This window comes from Ixodes scapularis, unplaced genomic scaffold (genome assembly GCF_016920785.2).
Source record: "Ixodes scapularis isolate PalLabHiFi unplaced genomic scaffold, ASM1692078v2 PGA_scaffold2__306_contigs__length_199485367, whole genome shotgun sequence".
Classification (NCBI taxonomy): Eukaryota; Metazoa; Arthropoda; class Arachnida; order Ixodida; family Ixodidae; genus Ixodes; species Ixodes scapularis.
Window position 1 is genome coordinate 166,553,494 of NW_024609857.1, and position 23,684 is coordinate 166,577,177.

The window sequence follows — 23,684 nt, forward strand, 5'->3', positions numbered from 1 at the left end:
AGTAATTTATTTGCCTTAAAAAAATAAAATCAGAATTTTAGGTGGAGTGGGATTGAACCCACGACGCTTCGGTTGAGATCTAGACAGGCTACCGACTAGGTCACACCGACACTTTTTTTCTTCATTATTCCATAATCCACGCAGACACGCTTGGGCGTCTTGGGTACGAGAGGGTGTTTATGTTTAGCTATCGCGTTCTACTCATATAGCAAAGGTTAAGCGTCCTCCTCTAATTTTGTTTTCTGTAACTAAGTAACTCATTACCGCATTGGAGAAAGTACGACTGGCCTATGCGCCGTCACTCTTTTGGATTAAGACGGCGCCAAGTCCGTACTTCATTTTTTTAAGCCCCGAGTGGAGTTGCCCTTGCGAATTCGCAAATGGGAGAAACACATGCCACGAGAAAGCGCTGAAAAAACAAGCGTCTTGAGAGCACGGAATGACTCTTGCCAGCAGAATTCCGTAGAGGCGGCCAAACTATTCAAACTATCCCGTGTACATTTTCCTCCCTTCCTTTCTTCCTGTCCGAATTTTGTCTCTAAGCAAGGACCCTGATCTGGACACGTGGCGAAAGGCAGGAAATCCGGCGGCGATGATGGGCCGGCGCCAAGGCCAGGCGCGGCGTCGGCCAGTCACGGCCGCCAGGTTTCTCGCCGACTTCTTCGCCAAGCGTTCGCATTGGGGGCCCAGGAGGCGACGGTTGGCGCGGGCATTCAGGATACCTTTCCCGTGTTGTAACCCATACCCAGTGTTGGCGGTAAGGCGTTACAAGTAATGGCGTTACCGGTAACTTTTTTGGGGTAAAAAACTTGTTATATTTTTAAATCTATAACGGGTTACGTACTCACGTCACTTATTTTGAGTGACTTGTAACGTAGTTACGTTCCTCGTTATGTATTCCTTCCAAGACTTATGAACATTACACTTAATTTCTTTTTCTTCGTGTTTCTAGACGCCAAGTTTTGTGTTTTTGTTCTCTCGATTGTTTGTAAGTATTTAGGTGAAACCGGTAAACAAAAATCAGGTAATTATGTTGAGTTTCTGCATGTACATAATGATTCTTAAGATACCTAAAATGTGGCCCTTACGCACACCTGCAACGTCAGAAAAGGAAAACGAGTTAGTTCACGAATTAAAAGTAACGCAAAAGTAAAGTGTGTTACTTTTATCGGTAACGGTAACGGTAAAGCGTTTTTTTTTTATTTTGAGGTAAAGAAGGACGGTAACGCGTACTTGTAAGAAGTCACGTATTTCTTTACTTTTTTCCGGTAACGCCTACAACACTGTCCATACCCCTTATCCGGGTCGTGCATTGGCATATTTGTTCCTACCTGTAGACGAAACGCTCAATGTTTTCTAATAAACTTTTGAGTCATTCTATGTCCGTCTTTCTCAGGGTGGAGACATTCAGAGTCGGAGGCACCTGGCTAAGCAAGCATATACTTCGGAGCTTTCGGTGGCAAATGGCATCTACGCGCTCGAGCCGAGAGATGCCATCGCGCGTGGACTTTGCAAAAACCATAGAACATATTCAAGTCAGAAGTCTCAAGTTGCAATCACTCGACACTTGAAGGAGCAAATAAAGTACATGTAAGAATCCCAAAAAGATAAGCGCGCCACCGAGGAACAGGACAATCTACCGGTGTGCGACTCAAGAGACGCAGGTGCGTTGGTGTAGGAATCTACCTGGATATGGCCATGGCGACGATGATGGGCCACCATCCGACCCGGAGCACCTTCCTGGAGGTTGGGTGTCCCCTGGCCAGCAGGACCCACACCGGGCTCAGGGAGGCCAGCCCCGCCACGAACAGGCCAGAGAACCAGGGCTGCGCTGCGAGACGCACAAGACTGCTCTAAGGACACGTCGCAACGACTAGTAGTGGAACTTCCTCGGGGTGTAAAAGCACGAAGAAAATTCGAGGCCCTGATTGGTCTATTTGAAAGTCCCGCTATTTCGCAAGCTGGGGACGACCACGGCGTGACCCTTTTGGGGTTACGATGTTAGTGTAATTAATGCGAAGGTGCGGGCGAGCTGGACAGTATATGAACGATAACAATCTTTCCTGGCTAGGTAAAAATGCGGGCCTTTTATCCTCGCTGGTGTTAGGCTGGCGGCGGTTGATAAAAGCCGTTTGCTCTACTGACGACTAACTCCCTGTTAACTGAGTTCGTAGAGTGCTCCACTGAAAATGGAGAGGTCCCTGTTTCGATACCAAGACCAGACGGATCTTTTAAGCGCACCAGTCAGCTAGCTGCGTTTGGAGATTTGTGTTTGTCTCCCTTGTTTCTCTTCTCCGGGGATTATTGTCGTTTACCCTTTGGGGCTTGTTGTTTCACATAAGCCGGCTCGTAAAAGTAAACCCAGCTGCTTTGGCCGCGACTTACCATGCGCCGTGAGCGAGGAACTCTCCGAGGTGACATTCGTGTGAAACACTGGCGTCTGTTTACCCAAACCTATCTCTCTTTCTACCGCGCAAACCGGCGGATAGTTTGTGAGTCAGAAAGAAAACCGCGTGTGTCTATACTTTGTTTCACGTTTAAGTCTGCAAGCTAATGGCAGCAATGAAAAAGCGCGAAAAACGCACCATCTTGGTGTTTCTGGAATCACCGGTGAACAAATCATAAACATAAACTTGCGCATTTAATTCCGCTTCATTGGTTCCATAAGCGCCGGCTGCGTGTAGACTTGGGCTGAAGTCAAGTTACTGGCGCACATATGTCACATGCTTGAATAGATGCCAATCCCTTGCGGATTCGTGGGCAGAGACGCGCAGGCAAAAAGTACATTTTGAAGCCGAGTGGCAAAATCGACTCGTCACTGGCGAAAAGTCCGGGACCCATACCCAGATTTTCTGCCAGCGACGAGTCAGTTTTGCCACCCGGCTCCAAACTCCACGTTCCACCTGCGCGGATCTGCCCGCGAATCCGCGAGTGTAAACGCGGCGCGGCAGCGACAGGTAACTCCTCTCCAATCAGTGAGAAGGAAGGCAGCCGAACGTTCACGCGGCAACCCAATTTCTGCTTCACGCTGCTCTCTAGGGATTCGGGATAGCCAAAGATTTCTTACCTAGCCAGTGTCGCTACAGTTTGGTCGCGTTCCTAACGCTGTTGGCGAGCATGGTTCTTCGAAGCTTCACAGTTGACATTGTTGATTTACTGGCATTAAAGTTGACACATTTTGGATGTTATACGCATAGCGAAACTGGTGATCATTCTTGAAGCCAAAGGTCCACCATACAGCTGAATTACATCTTGCGCGAGTTCTTGGGCCTCTTATTATTTATTGAATAATTACTCCGCAGTGGCCAAGGCCGTTACAGCAGGGGGGTTTACAAGGATGAAAAGAACACATCTTCATTCAAACAGCACCATTGCTCATCAGACAGACAATTCCACTGTACAATCGTTCGAACAAAAAAGGAATTCCCAAACATGCATGTCCTAGCGCGGTACTCTCTAATTTTAAGACTATGATCATTACGACTAGAGACATAATAGGGTTGTTTTAAGTAAGTCTTGCTAGTTATTCTTGTTTTGTTTTTAGCTATTGAGAATAAAAATTTTAGACGCAGTTTTCTCCGACGCACGGAAAGTTATTCCCAGTTTAACTTTTTTTTTTTAATTTATTTCTGTACAGCTTTTTTTTCTCCCGCATCGTCCGACAACGAACCTAGCCGCCCTGTTTTGTATTTTGTCCAGCATATCAATCAACGTTTTCTGGGCTGGGTCTCTGAAAGCGAATGCATACTTTCAAATGGGTCTAACACATGTTAAATAAGCAGTTGTCTTTAGGTTAGGTTGTGACCATTTTAAGTTACGTTGAGTGAAATTCATTGCCCTGCCAGCTTTTAGAACTGCTTCTTCTATGTGGGCATTCCACGAACATTTGATGACAATATGACACCTACATATTTCTACGTAAGCTCCTTCGTTATAGGGTTAATATTCATAAAATACTGAGACTGATTTTTTTCTTTTTCTTTGTAAAACAAAGATTAACACACTTTTATTTTTTTTGTGTTTATTTGGTACAAAAAAAAATGTCTTCGACATATTTACAACGCGCCCTAAAGAGCGCCATGTGTAAACTTTTTTATTGTTCCCACGTGATCCCAGCATACAAACAATATAAATATCGATTGAGTGTACGGTATAATGGGAAACACGGAAAAATATAAATAATATACGTAATCTGGCACAGCTACAAAAAGAGAATTGAACTATATACTACAAGACATGGAGAGAATTGGGTAGTACCTACACCTCGTTTAAACTGCAGAAAAGAATGCCTTTGTTATACACTTCCGTCATTAATAAACGCTTATCAGCTTATGCATTTTGATTTATTCGCCTGTAAGTACAGTGAACTCCGTGCAAGGTCTGTAACCATGGGAGTATGATTTTTGTTTTGTACGCCTGTATACCTTTGTGTTTTCGTTGTCATTATCCTTTTTATGCATGTTCATTCTTCCCACTGTAGTGCTGCTTAGTTGCCATTAATACAGGGACTGTGGACTCGTCAAGCTGCTAAGCGCAGCTTTTTTTCCCCAGCCCCTCCATTTGTATTGTTACACGGTGGAAATAAACTCATTTGATTTGATTTTCCACGTAGAGCACCAACTATGAATATGATTAAGGCCTACTTGCAACTGGCTGGCATCATCTGAACTCTTAATCTTTCCATACACTGCACAATCATCGGCGGGCAACCAAGTACAAGCGGTAATTCTAAAATAAATATCATAAATATAAATTAAAAACAAAAGTGGACCCAGGACGGAGCCCTGTGGAACTTCTGATGTTACATTAACATAATCGGATTTCTTGCCGTTCAGTACTACACATTGACGACGCTGGAACAAGTAATTTTCCATCCATCAAAGCACTGCCGAGTCTAGGTTTAATATTCTCAGTTTATTAAGGAGTGAGTGTGAAACAGTGTCGAGCGCCTTTCGAAAATCCAAGAATATACAATCTATTTGCCCTCCCTCGTCAACATCCGATGTAAGATCATAATAAAATTCAACATGTTGCGTAGTACAAGAAGACCCCTTACGAAAACCATGTTGTTCTTCAACCAGTAAGTTGTTTGTTATCATATCACCGATTAACTCTGAATACAAAATATGTTCGGTGACTTTGCATGAGACGGAAGTTAATGAAATGGGCCTATAATTTATAACATCTTTCTTTACCCGCCTTTATTGATAGGGACGACATGAGCTACCTGCCAGTAATCAGGCAAAAGTCCTGTGTCTAGTGACTTAGAATAAATTAAATAAAGGTTGACCGAAATTGGGTAAGCACAGCGCTTTAGTACACGCGGAGAAATGCCATCCGGTCCAGTTGCTTGTGTCTCATCTATGTTTTTTAACGCCGTCTTAATACGTATCACGCTAAGTTCAACTGGTTGCATTAATTCCTCCGTGCTAACAGTAGGTGGGATCAACATATTTCTGTTTGGGCAAAAATACAGACCGAAAGTAATTATTTAGGCACATTGCTTTTTTTGTATCATTCGAAACTGTAATTGATGATATGTAATTTCACTTATTCCAACTGTGTGTGCCCCTTATCTCTTTAAATACTTCCAGAAAAGCTTGGGTTCGATTTTTATACTGTCGTTTAGTGTATTAAAGTATTGTTCCTTTCCACTCTTCATGCTCAGTTTATATTCACGCGTAAGCTCAACCAGTTTTTCAAAGGGATTATTACTTTTTGTCTTCTTAAATCTATCAAATGCTCTCCTTCGCTTCTTAAATATCCTAAGAGTACTTGAAGTTACCCATGGTTTCCTTCATCTTCTAGCTTTTCATAATCTACGCAAGGAACACATTTATCTGTTATATGAAGCAACATTTTCTTCAAAGCACCCCACAAAATTATGGACATCATATTCCTCAGAAAGACACTCGAATACGGGAAGCCGGTCAAGAAGCTCTTCAAAAATACCAGAGTAATTGCCCTTCTAAAAAAAAAAGACTCCTCGATTCCCGTGAATTTCCTCGGTGAATTTCAGTTTTGATATTTGCCTCCTGACTATTTGCAAAGCGTTTGAATTGAGCTACGCTTAGAGTTGTTACATAGCCCCTTCCCCTCTGTAAGTTCTCTAGGCCGAAAGGAGAATGGATGAATAAAGAAATACGCCGGACGGGGACAAAGGAGATGTAAACATGAAGGCTAAACGGTTAAACAATAGCCGACGCTTGAGGGACCCGTACCAGTCGACAATCAAACTGATGCACAAAGATGTTGCGGGTCGCAGGCACGCCCTTTAGAGGCGAAGCCTTGGCAAAAAAGTTTTAGGCTGCCGGCGAGAGGCATCCGTATCGTTTCGTGGAAACACGCTTCCTGATACATTTTCATCGACACGAGATTCATGGGCATACATTGTTGATGCTTTGACATATCGCGGAAACTTGTTCAGTGAACGGGTGTTCCTGCAACGTCTTGTCAAGAAAATATGCTTTTCATCAGTGGATTGGATTACTTGATTTAATTAATTCGTGGCTTTGATAGAACAAAAATGAATTCACGAGTCCTAATCATGCACTCTTAAAGAACACTAAATAAAAAGGAACTACAGCAGTTTCTACATCTATATGGCCGTTACTACCTTTTCAGTACCTCTTTCACTTGAAATACTCCAGAATACACCGAAAGAATAAAACACGCGAAGGACGAACACAGACACAGACAGTTCTTTGGAAGGACTGTGTGTGTCTGTGTTCGTCCTTCACGTGTTTTACTTTTTCTGTGTATTCTGTAGTTTTCAACGCGTTCTTCTACGTGTAATGAAATACTCCATAGGTAGAAATTACGGCTACCATTATACTCCGCTCATGCGTAAGCTATAGCGTGCCTTCATGTGCACTTTGTCTACCGTGATGACATCTGATTATTTTGTTCCTGACGCTTTTTTTTCTTTTCTTGTTCCTGAGCGTAAGCAGGCGCATCCCCCAGCACGATTGCCTTCAAATGGCTAGCAATGACTATTAGTGAGCTTAATTGACAATTATGTGCTATTTCAGTGTTTATGGATGAAAATGGCCACAAGTGGCTATTACTGGCTATAAACATATATTTCTATTGCAATGGCTTGATTTGGCTACAAATGGCCATTAGTGACTAGTGTTGATTTGTGTTGAAGTGACTAAGCGATTTTTGTGTTTACCAACTGGAATGACTTTAAGTGGCTATTGTTGGCTATTATCACCTATTTCTGACCAGATTGGCTTCAAATGGTTAGCAATGGCTATTAGTAAGTATAATTGACAATCATGTGCTATTTCAGTGTTTATGGATGAAAATGGCCGCAAGTGGTTATTACTGGCTATAAGCATTTATTTTTATAGCAATGGCTTGATTTGGCCACAAATGGCTATTAGTGAATATTGTTGATAGTAATGAACAATTTTTGTGTTTACCATCTGGAATGGCTTTAATTGGGTGTTGTTGGCTATTATCATCTATTTATGTGCAGATTGGCTTCGATTGGCTAGCAATGGCTATTAATGTGTGTAAACAATTCTGTGCAATTTCAATGTTCATAGATAAAACAGGCTACAAGTGGCTATCATTGGCTATAAGCATTTATTCTTTATTAGATTGGCTTGAAATGGCTACAAATGGTCATTAGTGAATAGTGTTCATAGTATTGAGCGATTTTTGTGTTTACTAAATGGAATGGCTTTTAGTGGCTATTGTTGGCCATTGGAATCTATTTCTGAAAAGATTGGCTTCAAATCGCTAGTAACGGCTATTAGCGAGTATAATTGACAATTATGTGCTACTTCAGTGTTTTTGGATGAAACTGGCTACAAGTGGCTATTACTGGCTATAAGCATTTAGATTGGCTTAAAAATGCTACGAATGGCTCGTAGTGAGTAGTGTTGATATTTATAAGCAGGTTTTATTTTTACTAACTGGAATGACTTTTAGTGGCTATTGTTGGCTATTAGCACCTATTTCTGGCCAGATTCGCCTCAAATGGCTTGCAATGGCTATTAGAGTATAATTGACAATTCTGGGCTATTTCACTATTTATGGACGAAACTGGCTACAAGTGGCTATTATTGACTATAAGCATTTATTCTTTATTAAATTGGCTTTAAATAAATACAAATGGCTATTAGTGGCTAGTCTTGATAGTTATGAGCATTTTTAGTGTTTACTAACCGGACTGGCTTTTAGTAGCTGTTGTTGGCTGTTATCGTTCATTTTTGACCAGATTGGCTTTAATGGGCGAGCAAGGGCTATAGCAAGTATAATTGTGGATATTCAGGAATAGCCATTCATAGCCATTCAATGGATATTCACTAATAGCCATTCATAGCCATTCGAAGCCAATCTGGTAAAAAATAGATGATAATAACCAAAAATAGTCACTTGATGCCATTCCAGTTTGGAGATAAAGAAATAGCTGCTAATTATAAATGCTAGCCACTTATAGCCATTTGTAGCCAATTCAAGCCAACCAGTACAGGAACAGATGCTTATAGCCAATAATAGCCAATCAAAGCAAACGTTGTCAAGGATATAGCCAAACATATCCAGTTGAAGTCATTGAATCCTATACACACTCCAATTGCATAAATTACCAATAATAGTTGCTGATGGACATGTATAGCCATTTCAAGCCGATTTGGCCAAGAACAGCCCATAGCCAATAATAGTAGACGCTTGAATTCATTCATATTCAAAACATCATGAATACTGCCACTATTTGTCACTAATGTTCATTCTGAAGCGATTTAAGTTGATATTGGTTAAGATGATATGCTATTGTCAACACTAGCCACTTGAAGCCATTTTCATTCATAAGTATAGAATAGCAGAATATTGCGACCAATAAGCACTAATAACCATTTTTCGGCAATTCCAGCCAACCAGGTCATAACAGATGCCTATAGCCAATAACAGCCATTGGAAGCCAACTCAGCCTGTATAAAATAAAATAAGTCGAAATAGTGACTGATTGTCATTGATAGTCACTAGAAGTCATTTGGACCCCAAATCCGCCATATAATTTATTCACTATAGATAAATAGTGAATAAATTCACTTATCGTCACTAGAAGTCATTTGGAACCCGAATCTGCCATATAAATAAAGAAATATGACTGTATAGCCAATAGTAGCCATTGGAAGCCAACTCAGCCTGCACACAATCAAATAACTCAAAATTGTGACTAGTAGTCATTAATAGTCTGTACAAGTCATTTGAATCCGGCTTTGCCATATAATTTATGAACATGAGCATATAGCCAATATTAGCCATATGAAGCCAACTCAGTCTTCACACAATCAAACAACTCAAAATAGGGACTGATAGTCATTGACAGTCACTAGAAGTCCTTTGGATTTCAAATCTGCTATATAATTATAAATATTATAGTATCGCCTATAATAGTCATTGGAAGCCAACTCAGCCTGCTTAAAATCAAATAAGTCGAATTAGTGACTGAATTGGGTATTTTTTTCTCAGAGACAATGTCATGGGATGATCACGTTAACTACATTATATCCAAATTGTCCAGCATTGTTGGCTTGATATATCGTAATAAACACATATTTCCCCTTAAGGTAACGTTGTTAATATATAATTCATTATTTTATTCCCAAATAAACTATGGTCATCTAGTATGGGGCACAACTACTTTTACTAACTGTAAAAAAATATTCATTTTGCAAAAAAAGATTTTAAGAAGTATTTGCAAAGTCCCACTCGAATGTCCAATGGATTCACTTTTTACTCAACTGGGTGTAATTAAAATTTTTGATTTGTATAGATATCGCCTTTGCGCAAAATATATGATTGAAAAAAACATGCATGTACATCATCTTGAATATTTAGCGAATCTAACACAAAAAGTACACTCGTACCAAACGCGCATTCTGCAGCCCTGGCAAGTGCCTCTTTTTAGAACAAATTATGGCCATTATACTATAGCATACACACTACCGACCATCCTTAACCACCTTCATATGCACAACATAGAACTTGACCCGTTATCGGTGGGTACCTTGCGGGACATGATACTCTCTGGGCAAATCGGCCACGATTGAACGGTGCCTTTGTGTGTATTTTCTGAGTATTTTTTTTTGTAAAGGGGAATGTGCTTGTGTTTTGTGTATTGTACAAATAATTAACGTAGACTATTTTTCTGGTTTTTCCTTGAACGATGTGGGGCAGTGCTATTTTTTGTCTACTCTTAAATATTGTATTTTTGTTATAGTGCCTTGAACGATGAGCAAGTGACGTTATTCTATAGTGCCTGCTTATTTTCTTTAGTTTCATATATCTCATTGCCAACTGTTCAATCTCTTTTTTGTTTAGCGTTCTCAGTGTATTTCTTTTTTTTTGTCCACGCTGCTTGTAGCTGCTGCTTTAGGGGGGCTTAGGACTAGTCAAGCTGTACACACAGCTTTTTTCCAAAGCCCCCACCAACACTGTACCTTTCTTGTTGGAAATAAACCTATTATTAAAGTGATTGATAGGCACTAGAAGTCATTTGAACCAATCCGTCATATAATTTATAAACATAACCAACCATATAGCCAATAATAGCCATATTAGGCCAACTCAGTCTGCACAGAATAAGGTAAGTCGAAGTATAGTGACTAATATCCATTGATAGCCACTAGCCCTTTCAGACGCCAATCGTAATTTCCGGAAAGAAAAATTTTTTTTTTGTCTGAAATATCAATTTACAACCAAATCAGACGAAATCACGCGCAACTTACAAGAAAATCATTATAGTTTATTTTTTACAGACATGTACGCAATTGTGTACAAAGCGTCTCAAAGGTCATGAAACAAGGGGCTTTCAAACATGAAATCTGTAAAAGCAGTTGCGGTCTTTCGAGAGGCAAAGCGGGACGCGGCAGTTCTTACAGAATATTCGGGATCTTCCTCTGCATCTTTCATACTTGCACTTTGATGGGACTGCTTGATCTCGAGCTTCTGGCCATTGGTCCACGCCATCGTAACGGCTATCCGAGCATGGCCGCTGGATGCGCGCTGCCTTCTTGTGCGGAGGATCAATGGGAGCATCTTCAATTTCTTGTGATGGCCTCCCACGCTTTCTCTTGCTTGGCACAGACGTGATGAGGGCCTCCGCAATCTGCAGGCGAAAATGCATGAGGTCCAGTAGCCTTGACCTCCGCATGTCCGGGTCATCCTGTGTGTACTCTAGCCAAACATTGCATACCGCAATGTCTACAAAATGAAGGAGTGCTCTTAGCGTCCACTTCCTTGATTTGATTTTGATCCGGTACAGGCTAAGCAGGAAGTCCATCTTGTCGACGCCTCCCATATTCCGGTCGTACTTCGTAATTACTTCCGGCTGCTCTACAAAGATGTATTCACGCTTTGCCTTGTCCCATCTTTTTACCTGCTGTTGGTTTCCGATTCCAACGAAGTTGGAAGCAACACATACGCTGCTGTTGTCCTTCCACGAAACCACAACAATATCGTCAATTGTGACATACTCAGTAGAGTATCCTCGGGTTTTCTTTTTCATTACTTTAGGTGGTTCAAGAGGACACTTGCCCAGCCTGTTACTCCGCACAGTCCCTGCGGCGAGAATCTTTTCGTTTCGCAGTTTGCGGAGGAGCGGCACTAACGTAAAATAATTATCAAAGTAGAGTTGATAATTATAGCGAGTTGGGATTCTTTTAGACAGGTGTACAACAACACCAGAACAAAGGCCGTAGTCTTTCAACAGCTCAGGGGGAATTGAGTTTTCCCCCTGATAAACCGCAAAGTCGTAAAGCAGGCCGCTCCTACCGCAGAGAGCGAATACTTTGATCCCCCAAGGGGTCGGCTTGCCTTTGACGTACTGTTTGGTGGAAAGTTGGCCTTTGAAGGGAATCATCTGTTCATCAATTGACGATTCTTGTTCAATGGCAAGCTCCAAGCACCGCTGCCTTATCTGATCCAAGAAAGGGCGCACTTTCCACAGGCGATCGTCGTTTTGTTCGCCAGTAGCTTCAGCTGCAATATGCAGAGTGTTGCGGAGCTTGAAGAATCTTTTCTCAGACATGGTCTCGCTGATCAAGGGAACTTTCATGATGGGGTCCCAGTAGAGCCTGACGCGAGGCAGAGCAATGACACCCATCAGAATATGGATACCAAAAAGCTTCCTTATTTCGTCAGCTGTCGTGTTCACATTATTGTGGGTTTCTTAGACGCTGTAAAGATTCGTCTGTTCCGCCATGCACTTGAAAATGGATTCTGGCACGTACCTTGAAAAATACGTGTGCGGCGTACACGTTTCGTCCGGCACAGGTAGGCAGTCGCCGTGGCCGCCGAAGTCGATAATTGGTGGGGGATCGAATCTTCTCTTTTTCCACTGAAAGTTCTTCACAACATTTTCCTCTGGACCTCTGTCTTGCAATAGTGGAGTCTGGTGCGCATTTTCTTCGTTTTCGCGTCCAGGGGTTATGTTCTCATCGATCATTTCTTGAGCAACGTCATCTTCGTCATCGCTTTCACCGACGTCGGATGTGTTCCCGGAAGCAATCTTTTCTAGGAATCGGTCGGCCGACTCTTTTGTCGCAGCATGGGGCTTTTCTTTATAAAAAGATGTGCAAGGCACTTCCAGAAAGCCTGAAAAAGTCATAATGCGGAACATTAGGCAGCACGTTTGGCACACGGTCATTTTTTGCTTCCATTGTGACGCTTTGTACACAATTGTAACCATGCACTCATTGCGCTGTTGGCAAGGTGCTGTTTGTGCTTAGGCGAAAGTATTTTGACCATACACAGGATAAAGCATTACAAATAGCTTTCATATTTTATTATATCCTCGGGACAAGGAGGAAAGTCAGCAAAAATTGTTAGAATTGCCTTACCTGGCGGTGCCGTCCCGCGCGCTGCCATGTTGTCTGTTTACATGTATATTTGCTTCACAACTTACTAGATGGCGCTGTAAACGCTTAGGTTGTCAGATGAATAGTAGGCAAATTGTCTAAATTTATCAAAACTGCAGAGTTTCGGAAACGCTCGTTCTAGAGGCCGGGGTTTTGGAATGGGCCCAATTGTGTACATGGCGTCTGAAAGGGCTAGAAGTAATATAAACCACGAATCTTCCATACAAATTAGAAAAATATGATTGTACAGACAATTGTAGCCATTGGAAGCCAACTTAGCCCGCACACAATCAAATAACTGAAAATTGTGACCAATAGTCATTAATAGTCAGTATAAGTCATTTGAACTCCGAATCTGCTATATATTTATAAAATGATCACATAGCCAATAATAGCCATATGAAGCCAACTCAGTCTTCACACAATCAAATGACTCAAAATAGGTACTGAATATCATGGACAGTCACTAGAAGTAATTGGGACCCTGAATCTGCCATAGAATTATAAATATGATTGTATAGCCAATAGTAGCCATTGGAAGCCAACTCAGTCTGCACACAACGAATGTTGAATGAGTGATGGATAGTGATTGATAGTTATGGAAGTCATTTGGACCCCAAATCTGCCATATAATAATAATAATAACTTTATTTTCCAAATTAATTGGAGGGGCAGAACGGAAAAAGCCTCCAATGGAGGCTTGACGAGCCCGAAGCCCCATACGGTGACAGGCGCAGCAGCACAAAAAGAAGAAAGAAAAAAAAAAAAAAAGAAGCGCACACACGCATATACATAAGAAAGACAAAAAAACTTCATCAGAATTATTATAAACACTACAGAGTAGACACTGTTGCAGCCCTAAAAATAATATTATACAGTTCAAACAAACAAGTAGATAATAGGTAACATAGTAGGCATCGATGAAGAATCACAAGCGCAAATAGAATGAACGCAAATTTTTAGTTGATATGGAGTCTAAACAAATTTCGTTGCTGGCGAGGTAGTTGAGCAATTTAGGTATAGTGTAACGTAGAGTTTGTGTATCATAGTTTGTCTTACAGCCGGTAACCTTCCAATATTCCATGTGTCGGGTTAAATAGACGCGATCGTTCGGCACTAACTCAAATAAGTCTGACAAAAAACGCGTATTTTTTTTTGTTCTCGAGTTTTAAGCTGATGCATAATCTATAGTCATAGAGGTTAAATATTTTTAGCATCCTGAACTTTTGAAACAAACCCTGACTTTGGTAATCATAAGGCACATTACAAATAATTCTCAATATTCGTTTTTGCAATAAATATAGTTTCTGCAAGTTTGTGAAGGTCGTGTTACTCCAAACGAGGCTACAGTAATTTAAATGGGACTGAAACAGGGCATTGTATATTAATAGTTTCACGTTAACTGGTAGGGCAGAACCGTGACGGTATATTAGTCCTATAACACCTGGCGGTTTTGTGGCTAAGTGCTCAATGCGGTTATCCCATGACATTCGTTCTGAAAAGAATACTCCGAGAGTTTTAAAAGTGCTGACCATTTCTATGGGGACGGAGTTCAATACGATGTCTCGCATTATTATTACACTCTTGTTTTTTGGCCGAAAAATTATGGCTTTTGTTTTCTCGGTATTAATGTTCAGACCATTATCTCGTGACCAGGCGTACAATTTAGACAATGTTAAATTGGCGACATCGATACGTTCATCGCTGCTTGTGCCGGAAAAAAATATGCTGCTGTCGTCAGCATATATTACAAATTTTGCCGATGGATTTATATTGACAATATCATTTATATAGACGTTAAAAAGAAATGGTCCAAGTATACTCCCCTGTGGGATGCCAGACTTAACTGGTTTGATATCAGATGAATATTTACCAATGGAAACATACTGTTTACGATGGTGTAAATAGGACCTCAAAAGCGATAAAGAAAAACCGCGAATACCATATAAATTAAGCTTACGAAGCAATATATTGTGATTTATGTAGTCAAATGCTTTTGTAAAGTCGATAAATACACCCAGAACCAGCTTTCTTTTATCGAAGGTTTTCAGAATGAATTCTTTTTGCTCCAGCAGTGCCAACTCAGTTGATAGATTTTTTCTAAACCCAAACTGTGCGGAGGTTAGCACATTGTGTTTATCGGAAAACTGTACTAAACGAGCCTGTATAATTTTTTCTAGTGATTTCGAAAAAAACGGGAAGAATAGAAATAGGTCGATAGTTACTGAGTATGTTCTTATCTCCCTTCTTATGCAAAACAGATACTTTCGCTTTCTGCATTCCGGCAGGAAAAACTGCAGTTGTTAGAGATAAATTAAAAATGTAGCACAGACATGGTGGTAATATGTCGACAACATACTTTATCGGTCGAATTTGTAAATCATCGCAGTCACAACAACCGCTATTTTTTAACTGCATAAAAACAGAATACACCTCAGAATCTGTGACCGGTTCCAAAGAAATTGAATGGTTATTTCGAAAGTCTATGTATTCACAAGATTCATTGGCATTGCTGCTGTCACTAACCAAGTTTCCAAAGTATTCGCTGAAAGTATTGGCTAGGGAGCATCCAGTCAAGGACACTCCTTCGTGAACGATCTTTTCAACATGCTGTTGTATTGAAACGCTAGCCGTTAGAGAGTTTAACGTCCGCCAGACTTATCCACATGAGCAGACTGTTTCTGGAAAACGTTAGTGTAATAAAGAGCCTTAGCATTTCTTAGTAGCTTGGTTAACTGGTTCCGGTATGATTTAAACCTTGAAAGCTGTAATAGATCTCTCGTTTTGATAAATTTCTAATATAGCAAGTTTTTTATGCGTATTTTATCAAGCAAGTCCGGAGTTATCCATGGCTTCCTGATTTTTTTTCGACGTTTTTATTGATTTGTAAGGAAAGTGTCGTTTATAAATAGTTTTAACTGTATTTAGAAAGCTATCATAGGCAATGTTGGCATCATCGGCAATAAAAATTGAATCCCAATTTGTTTCGTAAATGTCCCTTCTGAAAGCATCCAGACTGTCTGATGTTATGCTCTGAACCAAAAATGATCCACTGCTATTAGCTTCATTGTATAAGCGCGTATTTATGCACATAAATATTGGAAGGTGATCGCTTATATTGCATGTTAGCGTTCCAGCTTTAATTTTAGCTGTTTCAAAATTTGTAATAAACAGGTCAATTAGTGTTTCAGAGTGCACCGTCACCCTTGTTCACGACTTTATGACATTGAGGCATCGATTTGTGTTGATCAGTATATCCATTTGTTGCCTAGGACCGTTATTTTTCAACATATCAATATTAAAATTTCCTCCCAGAACGAGATCATATTTATTCTCATTAATGAAAAGCAGGAATCTCTCCAAAAGTTGAAAAAAGTCACCAGTTCTGCCATCCGTCGGGCGATATAACACACTTATGACAGTATTTCCTGCTCTCAAAGAAAGCACCTCATAGTCTGCAGTGACACAGCAGTAGTCCTTTAAAAGTTCAGATTTCATTGCCTCTTTTACAAGTAAACACACACCACCCCCCCGGCGAGTTGTGCGGTTCATGAAATAACTGGAGTACGACGACAGCTTCAACACGTCAATATCACTTGTATACCCTGTTTCAGTGGTCATGATTACATCAAAGGAAAATTTGAACTGTGCAAAAAATATTTCCAGACTCAAAGTTTTATTTCTAGCGGACTGTGCGTTAACGTGAAAACATTTTAGCAAACCTTTACCTTTACAATCTATATACGTTTCTAGATCATTCGGAAGCAAACAATCATGATAAGCCATCGTTAGGAATTAGCAACACGTTACCGTCATGATGAAAAGGCTTACTCCAGTTTCTGCAATTCATCTACTGATCTAATCAACACAGCTCGATCCCCGACCTTCCGCCTCAAGAGAATTTTTCCATTCACATGCCATACGAAACTGATACGATTTTTCCTTTGCCCACTCCTTTGTCGTCCAGAGTAGCTCCTTGTTTTGCTTAGTCATGTTTTCTAGCAAGTAGACGCCGTCATTATCTCGTTTTAACTTTTTCTTATTGCTCAGCCATTGATCGCGAGTAGCTTGCTGGGAGAACCTTAAGATTATTCTAGGTACTTTGTCTGCTTTCGAGGGTAATCTGTGGATAGCCACAATATCATGTCTCCAGTGGGCGTACATCTAGCATCTTGGCTACGCTGTTGACTTTGGCAAGTAAGTTCTCATTTTCTGCAAATGGAACGCCATGGATCTCAAGATTCGAACGTCTGCTACGCCGGTCCAGTTCGTTTACTTCATACCTCAGCGTTTTTACTTCCTCAATAGAGCCAGCCTCAGTTTCCTCGATCTTCTGCATGCGCATTTTTAGTTCCTTCATGTCACTGTCCTAAATCTTCACGCGTGCGAGCAGCTCTTTGTACTGTGCCGACATCATTTGAATAGAGCTTTCAATGCCAATTACTGTTTCTCTGAGGACCAGAATCTGTTTATCTGAGGATCATATTTTATAAACATGATCACATAGCCAATAATAGCTATATGAAGCCAACTCAGTCTGCACACAATCAGGTAAGTCGAAATAGTGACTAATAGCCATTGATAGTCACTAGAAGTCATTTGGACCCCGAATCAACCATATAAATAAAAAATATGATTGTATAGCCAATAGTAGGCTTTGGAAGCCAACTCAGCTCGCACACAATCAAATAACTCAAAATTGTGACCAATCGTCATTAATAGTCAGGAGAAGTCATTTGGACTCTGAATCTGCCATATAATTTATAAATATAATCATATAAGCCAATAATATCCATATGAAGCCAACTCAGTCTTCACACAATCAAATAACTCGAAATAGGGACTGAGTATCATGGACAGTCACTAGAGGTCATTTGGACCCTGAATCTGCCAAATGATTATAAATGTGAATGTATAGCCAATAGTAGCCATTGGAAGCCAACTCAGTCTGCACACAACGAATAAGTCGAAATAGTGACTGATAGTGATTGATAGCCACGGAAGTCATTTGGATTGCAGATTTGCCATATAATTTATAAACATGATAATATAGCCAATAATAGCCATATGAAGCCAACTCAGTCTGCCACTAGCAAATAAGTTGAAATGTTGACTAATAGCCATTGATAGCCACAAGGAGTCATTTGGACCCTGAATCTGCCATATAATTCAGAAATAGGATAAAATAGCCAATAATAGCCATTGGAAGCCAACTCAGTCCACACACACTAAATGTGACTAGTTGTCATGAATAGTCACAAGGAGTCATTTGACCCCAAACATGCCATATGATCAAAAAATATTATCATACAGCCAATAATAGCCATTGGAAGCCAACTAGTCCTCACATAATCAAATAACGTGAAATACTGACTAATAGTCATTGATCATCACTAGAAGAAATTTGAAGCCTGAATCTGTCATATAATTAATATGACTGTGTAGCCATTGGAAGCCAACTCAGTCCCCACACAATCAAATAGCTCGAAATACACTAAATGTGATGCATAGTCACTACAAGTTATTTGGACCCCAACCCTGCCATATAATTCAGGAATATCAAATAGCCAATATTAGCCATTGGAAGCCAACTTAGTCTTCACACCATCAAGTAACTCAAAATATCGATCTATAATCATTTAAAGTAACTACTAGAAGTCATTTGGAGCACATATCTGCCATATCAAATTTTGATCAAAAAGCCAAAATTAGCCATTGAAAGCCAACCCAGTCCGTGCGAATACAAATAACTCAAAATTGTTACATATAGTCATTGATAGTCATTAAAAGTCATTTGGAACCTAAATCCGCCATATAATCAAGAAATAAAATAAAATAGCAAATAATATTCATTCAAATCCAATCTGAGACATAACCTCACATGTATCACGAAATGGTCACTAAAGTCTATCACAAGTGGAACCACCTAATATACAGCAGCTTGGTCTATATGCCCCGAAATAGCTTAGGATATTGGCCCAGAGCCATTAGTAGCCCTTGGAAGGTAATCTAGTCTATACTCGTGCAAATAACTCAGAAGTACAATCCAATAGTCATTGCAGTCATTAGAGGCTTACCAGGCGCCCAAGACGACAGGTAATACTGAACCGGACATTATTTCTACTTCCTTATAAATAGTGGCTCTTCGTTAAACAGCCAGTGTAGCATTTACTGGCTGTAATTAATACGTCTTGTAGCATTTCCAGCTTCATTGGAAGTGAATCTCATATAATTTAAAATAATGACTTATGAAGCAATTACATATTTGAATTGCTGTGCTTTATTTCTAACTGCAAAAAAAACAGTCACTACAGCTAGTAACAGCCATTGCCTTTAGAGTGGTCCATAAACAGTCAATTTACTAGAAAGTGACTAATTGCCAGTAGGTCATTTGTACCAGGTGTAATACATATGTCCAGATAATCTAAATACTTACTGCTAATATGAAGCGCACCTTAATATTAGAAATACCGTGTATCAGCTCTTGCTCAATTAGAATCGGCACATCGATTTGCCATATAGTGGCTTTACACACGCGCCAGAATACAGTCGCCATTGCTGACCTTCTCTTGTTTTACCGAGATACCGAGCCACGGAAGCGGGTGTAAGCGAGCCTCCAGAAAGGTCAATGCTGGGAAGGACACAATGGAATCTAAGATGGCTAAAACCAGGACTGCTACGGTAATGACGAAGTGAAGAAAATGAAATAAAAGGAAACAAAAACTGAAGGTCAGTTAGGGCGGCGCCCATGCACAGCTGCTGCAAAGCGTCTATATTCACAATTCCTGATAGTGTGAAGAGAAAAAATAGTGTAGTGAATGATTGTTATCCTTTTAATTTCGAGCTGATAGTTTACCATTACACACCGAGAGATGGCAGCACTTCTGTGTCTCCCGACAACCCCATGTATTTTGGCTCCAGTTTCCAGTATTGGTAGTCAATGGTATTTGCTACAACCATAGAGTTATTATAATGTACGCTGGAGGTTCAACTGGCGCTAGTGTCTATGCGACTTCCGTGACGGAAATTGAAGCAGACAGCAACCAGTCTACTTTTGCGGTGCTTCTGTGGGAAAACGCGTTTGCATTTTGTCTCTTCACCGAAAAATAACACGGCACACTCTGGTCATTTGGGTCGTACCGAATAGTATCTACCTTGATTAACACTGTAGAAGTGTAATTGCTTTAGTTAGCGCATTTTTCTTCATCAGTGAACGATGTTTAACTTCGCTACATTTCAGTCCCAAACGTGTGTTCCGCAGCACGTATGTAAAGACAAACGATGATTCAAAGCAAAATTACAATCGAAAGGAATATAGAGTGTTCAAGGCTCGCCAGCTTTCCGGTAACGCTTATACAGGGTGTTCATTTTTAATTCGAACAGATTTATTTTAAAAAAGCCGTGAAAGTTACACTTATGCTGCTTGTGGAGGTGAGTTATACGGCCAGGGGGACATACTATAGGGGGCTAACCGTAACGATCAGTTGGATAATTAACTAAAATTCGATAATTAACTTTTTAATTAATGAAAATAGACGTATGGTTCCAATTAGAAACTTGCTCAGCGTCACCGAAAAGCACTAAACCAGACATTTTCAGAAAGACTTTGAGCGCGTGAGAAGTGTAGTAGTGCACTAACTTTACCACTCGTAGAGCAGGTACAATGCTAGCGGTTGCGGTAAGGCGCCCCGCGCGATTTTTCCGTCTCTTATCTAGCCCCAGCCTCGTACCTGCTCCACGAGTCGTAACTTTAGTGCACTACTACGCTTCTCACGCGCTCAAAGTCTTTCGTTTCGCACTAATATCCCTCATGCTGAAAAGCGCCGACGTCGTGTTCGCGCTAACAGTGTCCGACAGTGCACACAACTGCACGCACGAAGCCGTTTTAGCACCGTTTTTAAAGGGGTACGGAAATTAAATTTTAGTGCCGATCTTTCTGCATAAATATGGGCTAGGGACAGGCACCACCTGGGAAATATCAATATCGCGCTGTAAAACACAGGAGAACTAATTTTAAACCTAATTAAACGATTTTAAATTCACATCTGGTGGATGGCGGGAAAGTTCTCGTGATATCACTTGTGGCATAGGAGCAAGGCCGTTCTGCGGCAATACGGCGTTCCGGCAGAATTAGCCTAGGCCTGAACGCATTTGCAAAGCCTTGGCGGAGAAAGCCGAAGCGTAGTTGGCCGCAGTGAGCTCGTTCTCGTTGCGGCTCTTTGCACGACACGACCCGAGCATGCTTCTGGCAAGGCCAGTATTAGTTGCTGCGAGTCGCGAGCCGACGTTAAAAAGGTGTTTGAGCTACCAGGGTGTCAGCAAGAGCCACGCAAATACCTGTTCACACTCGGAGCGGACACGCGCGTTTGATCGAAATGCTGGATTCGCTCCGTTAGACCGCGTTTCGGTACGCGCTTCTGGACCGATCTTTTACGATTGCAACTCGACACTGACATGACACTCGGCAAAGGAAGGTTGGACCGACAGCGCGTAGCTCCCACAAACTGCTATAGCTCGACAGTGACGTAGCGTCGTGTCAGAATAAAAATGGCATACTAATAACAAAGTGTACATACCGTGTTGCGAAGGTAATCCGTATGGCGTTTATTTGAGCTCTATATAACACAAAACAAGGAGATAAAATCAATGAGAGCCCCTTTTCGACGGCAGCGTTCGTCATCGCTGTCTCGGAAAACCAGGAGATCGAGATGACAAGGGGAAAAGATTGACCTCTGAAACTTAGTTCAGGGATCAAACTATTCATCCGGAAAGGGTCCACAAGGGTCACGCGGGCATATTCCATTCAACAGGCCAGCCGGTCATGGGCAGACGGTCTTCGCCAATGACCACCGGAGCAACGGTGCGCCGAGTCGGCGTTGCCTGCTAGGCCTACTATACTCTGCCGAGCTCGCTAGGTCGGTAGAATCGTGGCCGCTGTAGATGTTCTAGGGTGTTTGTGGATCCTGCGTTCTTGATCGTCGTGGTCTGTTTCAAGTACTCCTTCCTTTTTTCTTGCTGGTTTTCTTGCTGGTTGAAGTCGGGACGCACGAGAGGAGCACGTAGAAAAATAATTGTCCGTTGGTCGTCGCTACCAAGTAACTGAGCGACGCTGTCGGCCATGTTGATTTGATCGTAAAAAGTGCGTAAGACAGCTTCGGAGCTCTCGTAGGATTCTGTCGTAACCTGCGCAAAGGTTATGACAATTTCGTTTCGAGAATATGGGTTTTCTCTCAAATTTGTTGTACGCACTTTATTCGTTGTGAGTTCGCTTTGAGAATCCGGCCTCATGCTGGTTCTGAGCTGGTTTTGTCAATGGTGCCGTGGTTGCCGACTTGTCGTGATGCAGCGTGCGTGCAGCCCTTGCACATCTCAAACGGCCATGTTGTCACAGGTCGTAAATCGTCGACGCGCCACCAAGTGGCAACGCTCGTAACCACAACATCCACGCCGTAGCCTTTCCCGTCTGGCACAAGTGACTTCACGAATGCGCCCAATATTCCAAAACGCATCGCGCTCTCCGATGGTTGATTTTTGAGCGCGCGGAATTTTTGTATGAATAGTTTGAACCTTGACTTAGTTTTTGTCCGGTTAGAAGGTGAGCCTTTTCACATCCTCGTCCCGTCGTTATCAGCCCCGAGAGGGACCGATTGGATTGTGGGATCGCTCGATGTTGACGTACACCCTAAGAAAAAAAAATAGTGTACGTGGGTGTATCATGCGCGATCAGATGTTCCTGACGTGATTCAAACGGTGTGCTAGTGTACCCATCACACGTATCCTCCTATCCCGAAGGAATCGGCGGGTGCTTTCCATCCTTGGACCTTCGGCACCCGTCGTCCCTGTGTGCTTGTGAGTATTTCATGGACTGGACTGGGCACTGCTAATAGCCGAGCCCCACTAGAGCGACAGACAGCAACAAACGACAGCGACACACGACAACGAGCGACAGACGACACCGACAGACAGCCTGTTTGTCGGAGTCCGCCGTCCCACTTGGCGGACACGACGCAGAACACAGGGACAAGGAAACCCGTTTCCTAGTGGGACTGTAGTTGTCAACAAAACACTTCAAAATACACAAACAAACTGAGTCTGGCGACGCGGTTTTCCTGTTTCGCTCTTTGGGCATAAAACGCGCCGACAGACACGGTGAAAGAGGAAACGATTACTTTATTTCTTGATTAAAGCTTCCGCTTGTCTTCATTTGCCGTTGGCGACTTTCCGCAAACAGTCGTGACAATCGACACCAAACTTTTTCCGAACTAGAATACCCGAATCATTTTTTTTTTTTTTGTGTCGCTCGAGGAATTTTAGGTGAGCGCCACGGAATTTCACACCGATTTTGAGGATGTTTATAACCTTATATCCGAATGATCGAAAGCAGGTGTTTTTTTGGAGGACAATACGGCATCTCGATTATCACAGAACGCGATGAATAGTCTCTGGTCTGCCGGAATGACTTGCCGCGGAAGGTCGTGTTCTACTTCGTGGTGAGCGGTCTTACTTTGGTCAGTTCTCGAACATGAATGTATCCCTCCTGATGCAAGGCCGGAGACCTCGACGTCTTAAAGCACCACCTCGCGCACCAAGTTTTCGCGAGCAAAACCAGCCACAGCAAATTCCCTTTCTTAACGCGACCGCCCGACGCCAGCAAGCAAGCCGCGCCCGCGACTATACTACGTGCAATCGAGGGACCGAAACTGCGGGAACGAGGAGTGGCCGCCAAAAGCTTCTCTGAAAGTCGAGCGGCGGAGCGAGATACGGGAGGTACGGGAGGAAAGGTAGAAGGTTGGGAAGGGAGCGGGCTTG

The 23,684-nt window shown here is 41.7% G+C and overlaps 1 protein-coding gene across 2 annotated transcripts in view; it reads right to left on the minus strand.

Annotated features, from left to right (window-relative positions):
- LOC8030991 (solute carrier family 41 member 1) overlaps positions 1-23,684 on the minus strand; it is a 239,830-nt gene that overhangs the window by 59,213 nt on the left and 156,933 nt on the right. For both annotated transcript variants that reach the window (XM_040500875.1, XM_029978532.4), the window contains exon 5: positions 1,687-1,831. In XM_040500875.1, the coding sequence (XP_040356809.1) occupies positions 1,687-1,831 (145 nt within the window). The remainder of the gene's footprint in view (positions 1-1,686; positions 1,832-23,684) is intronic.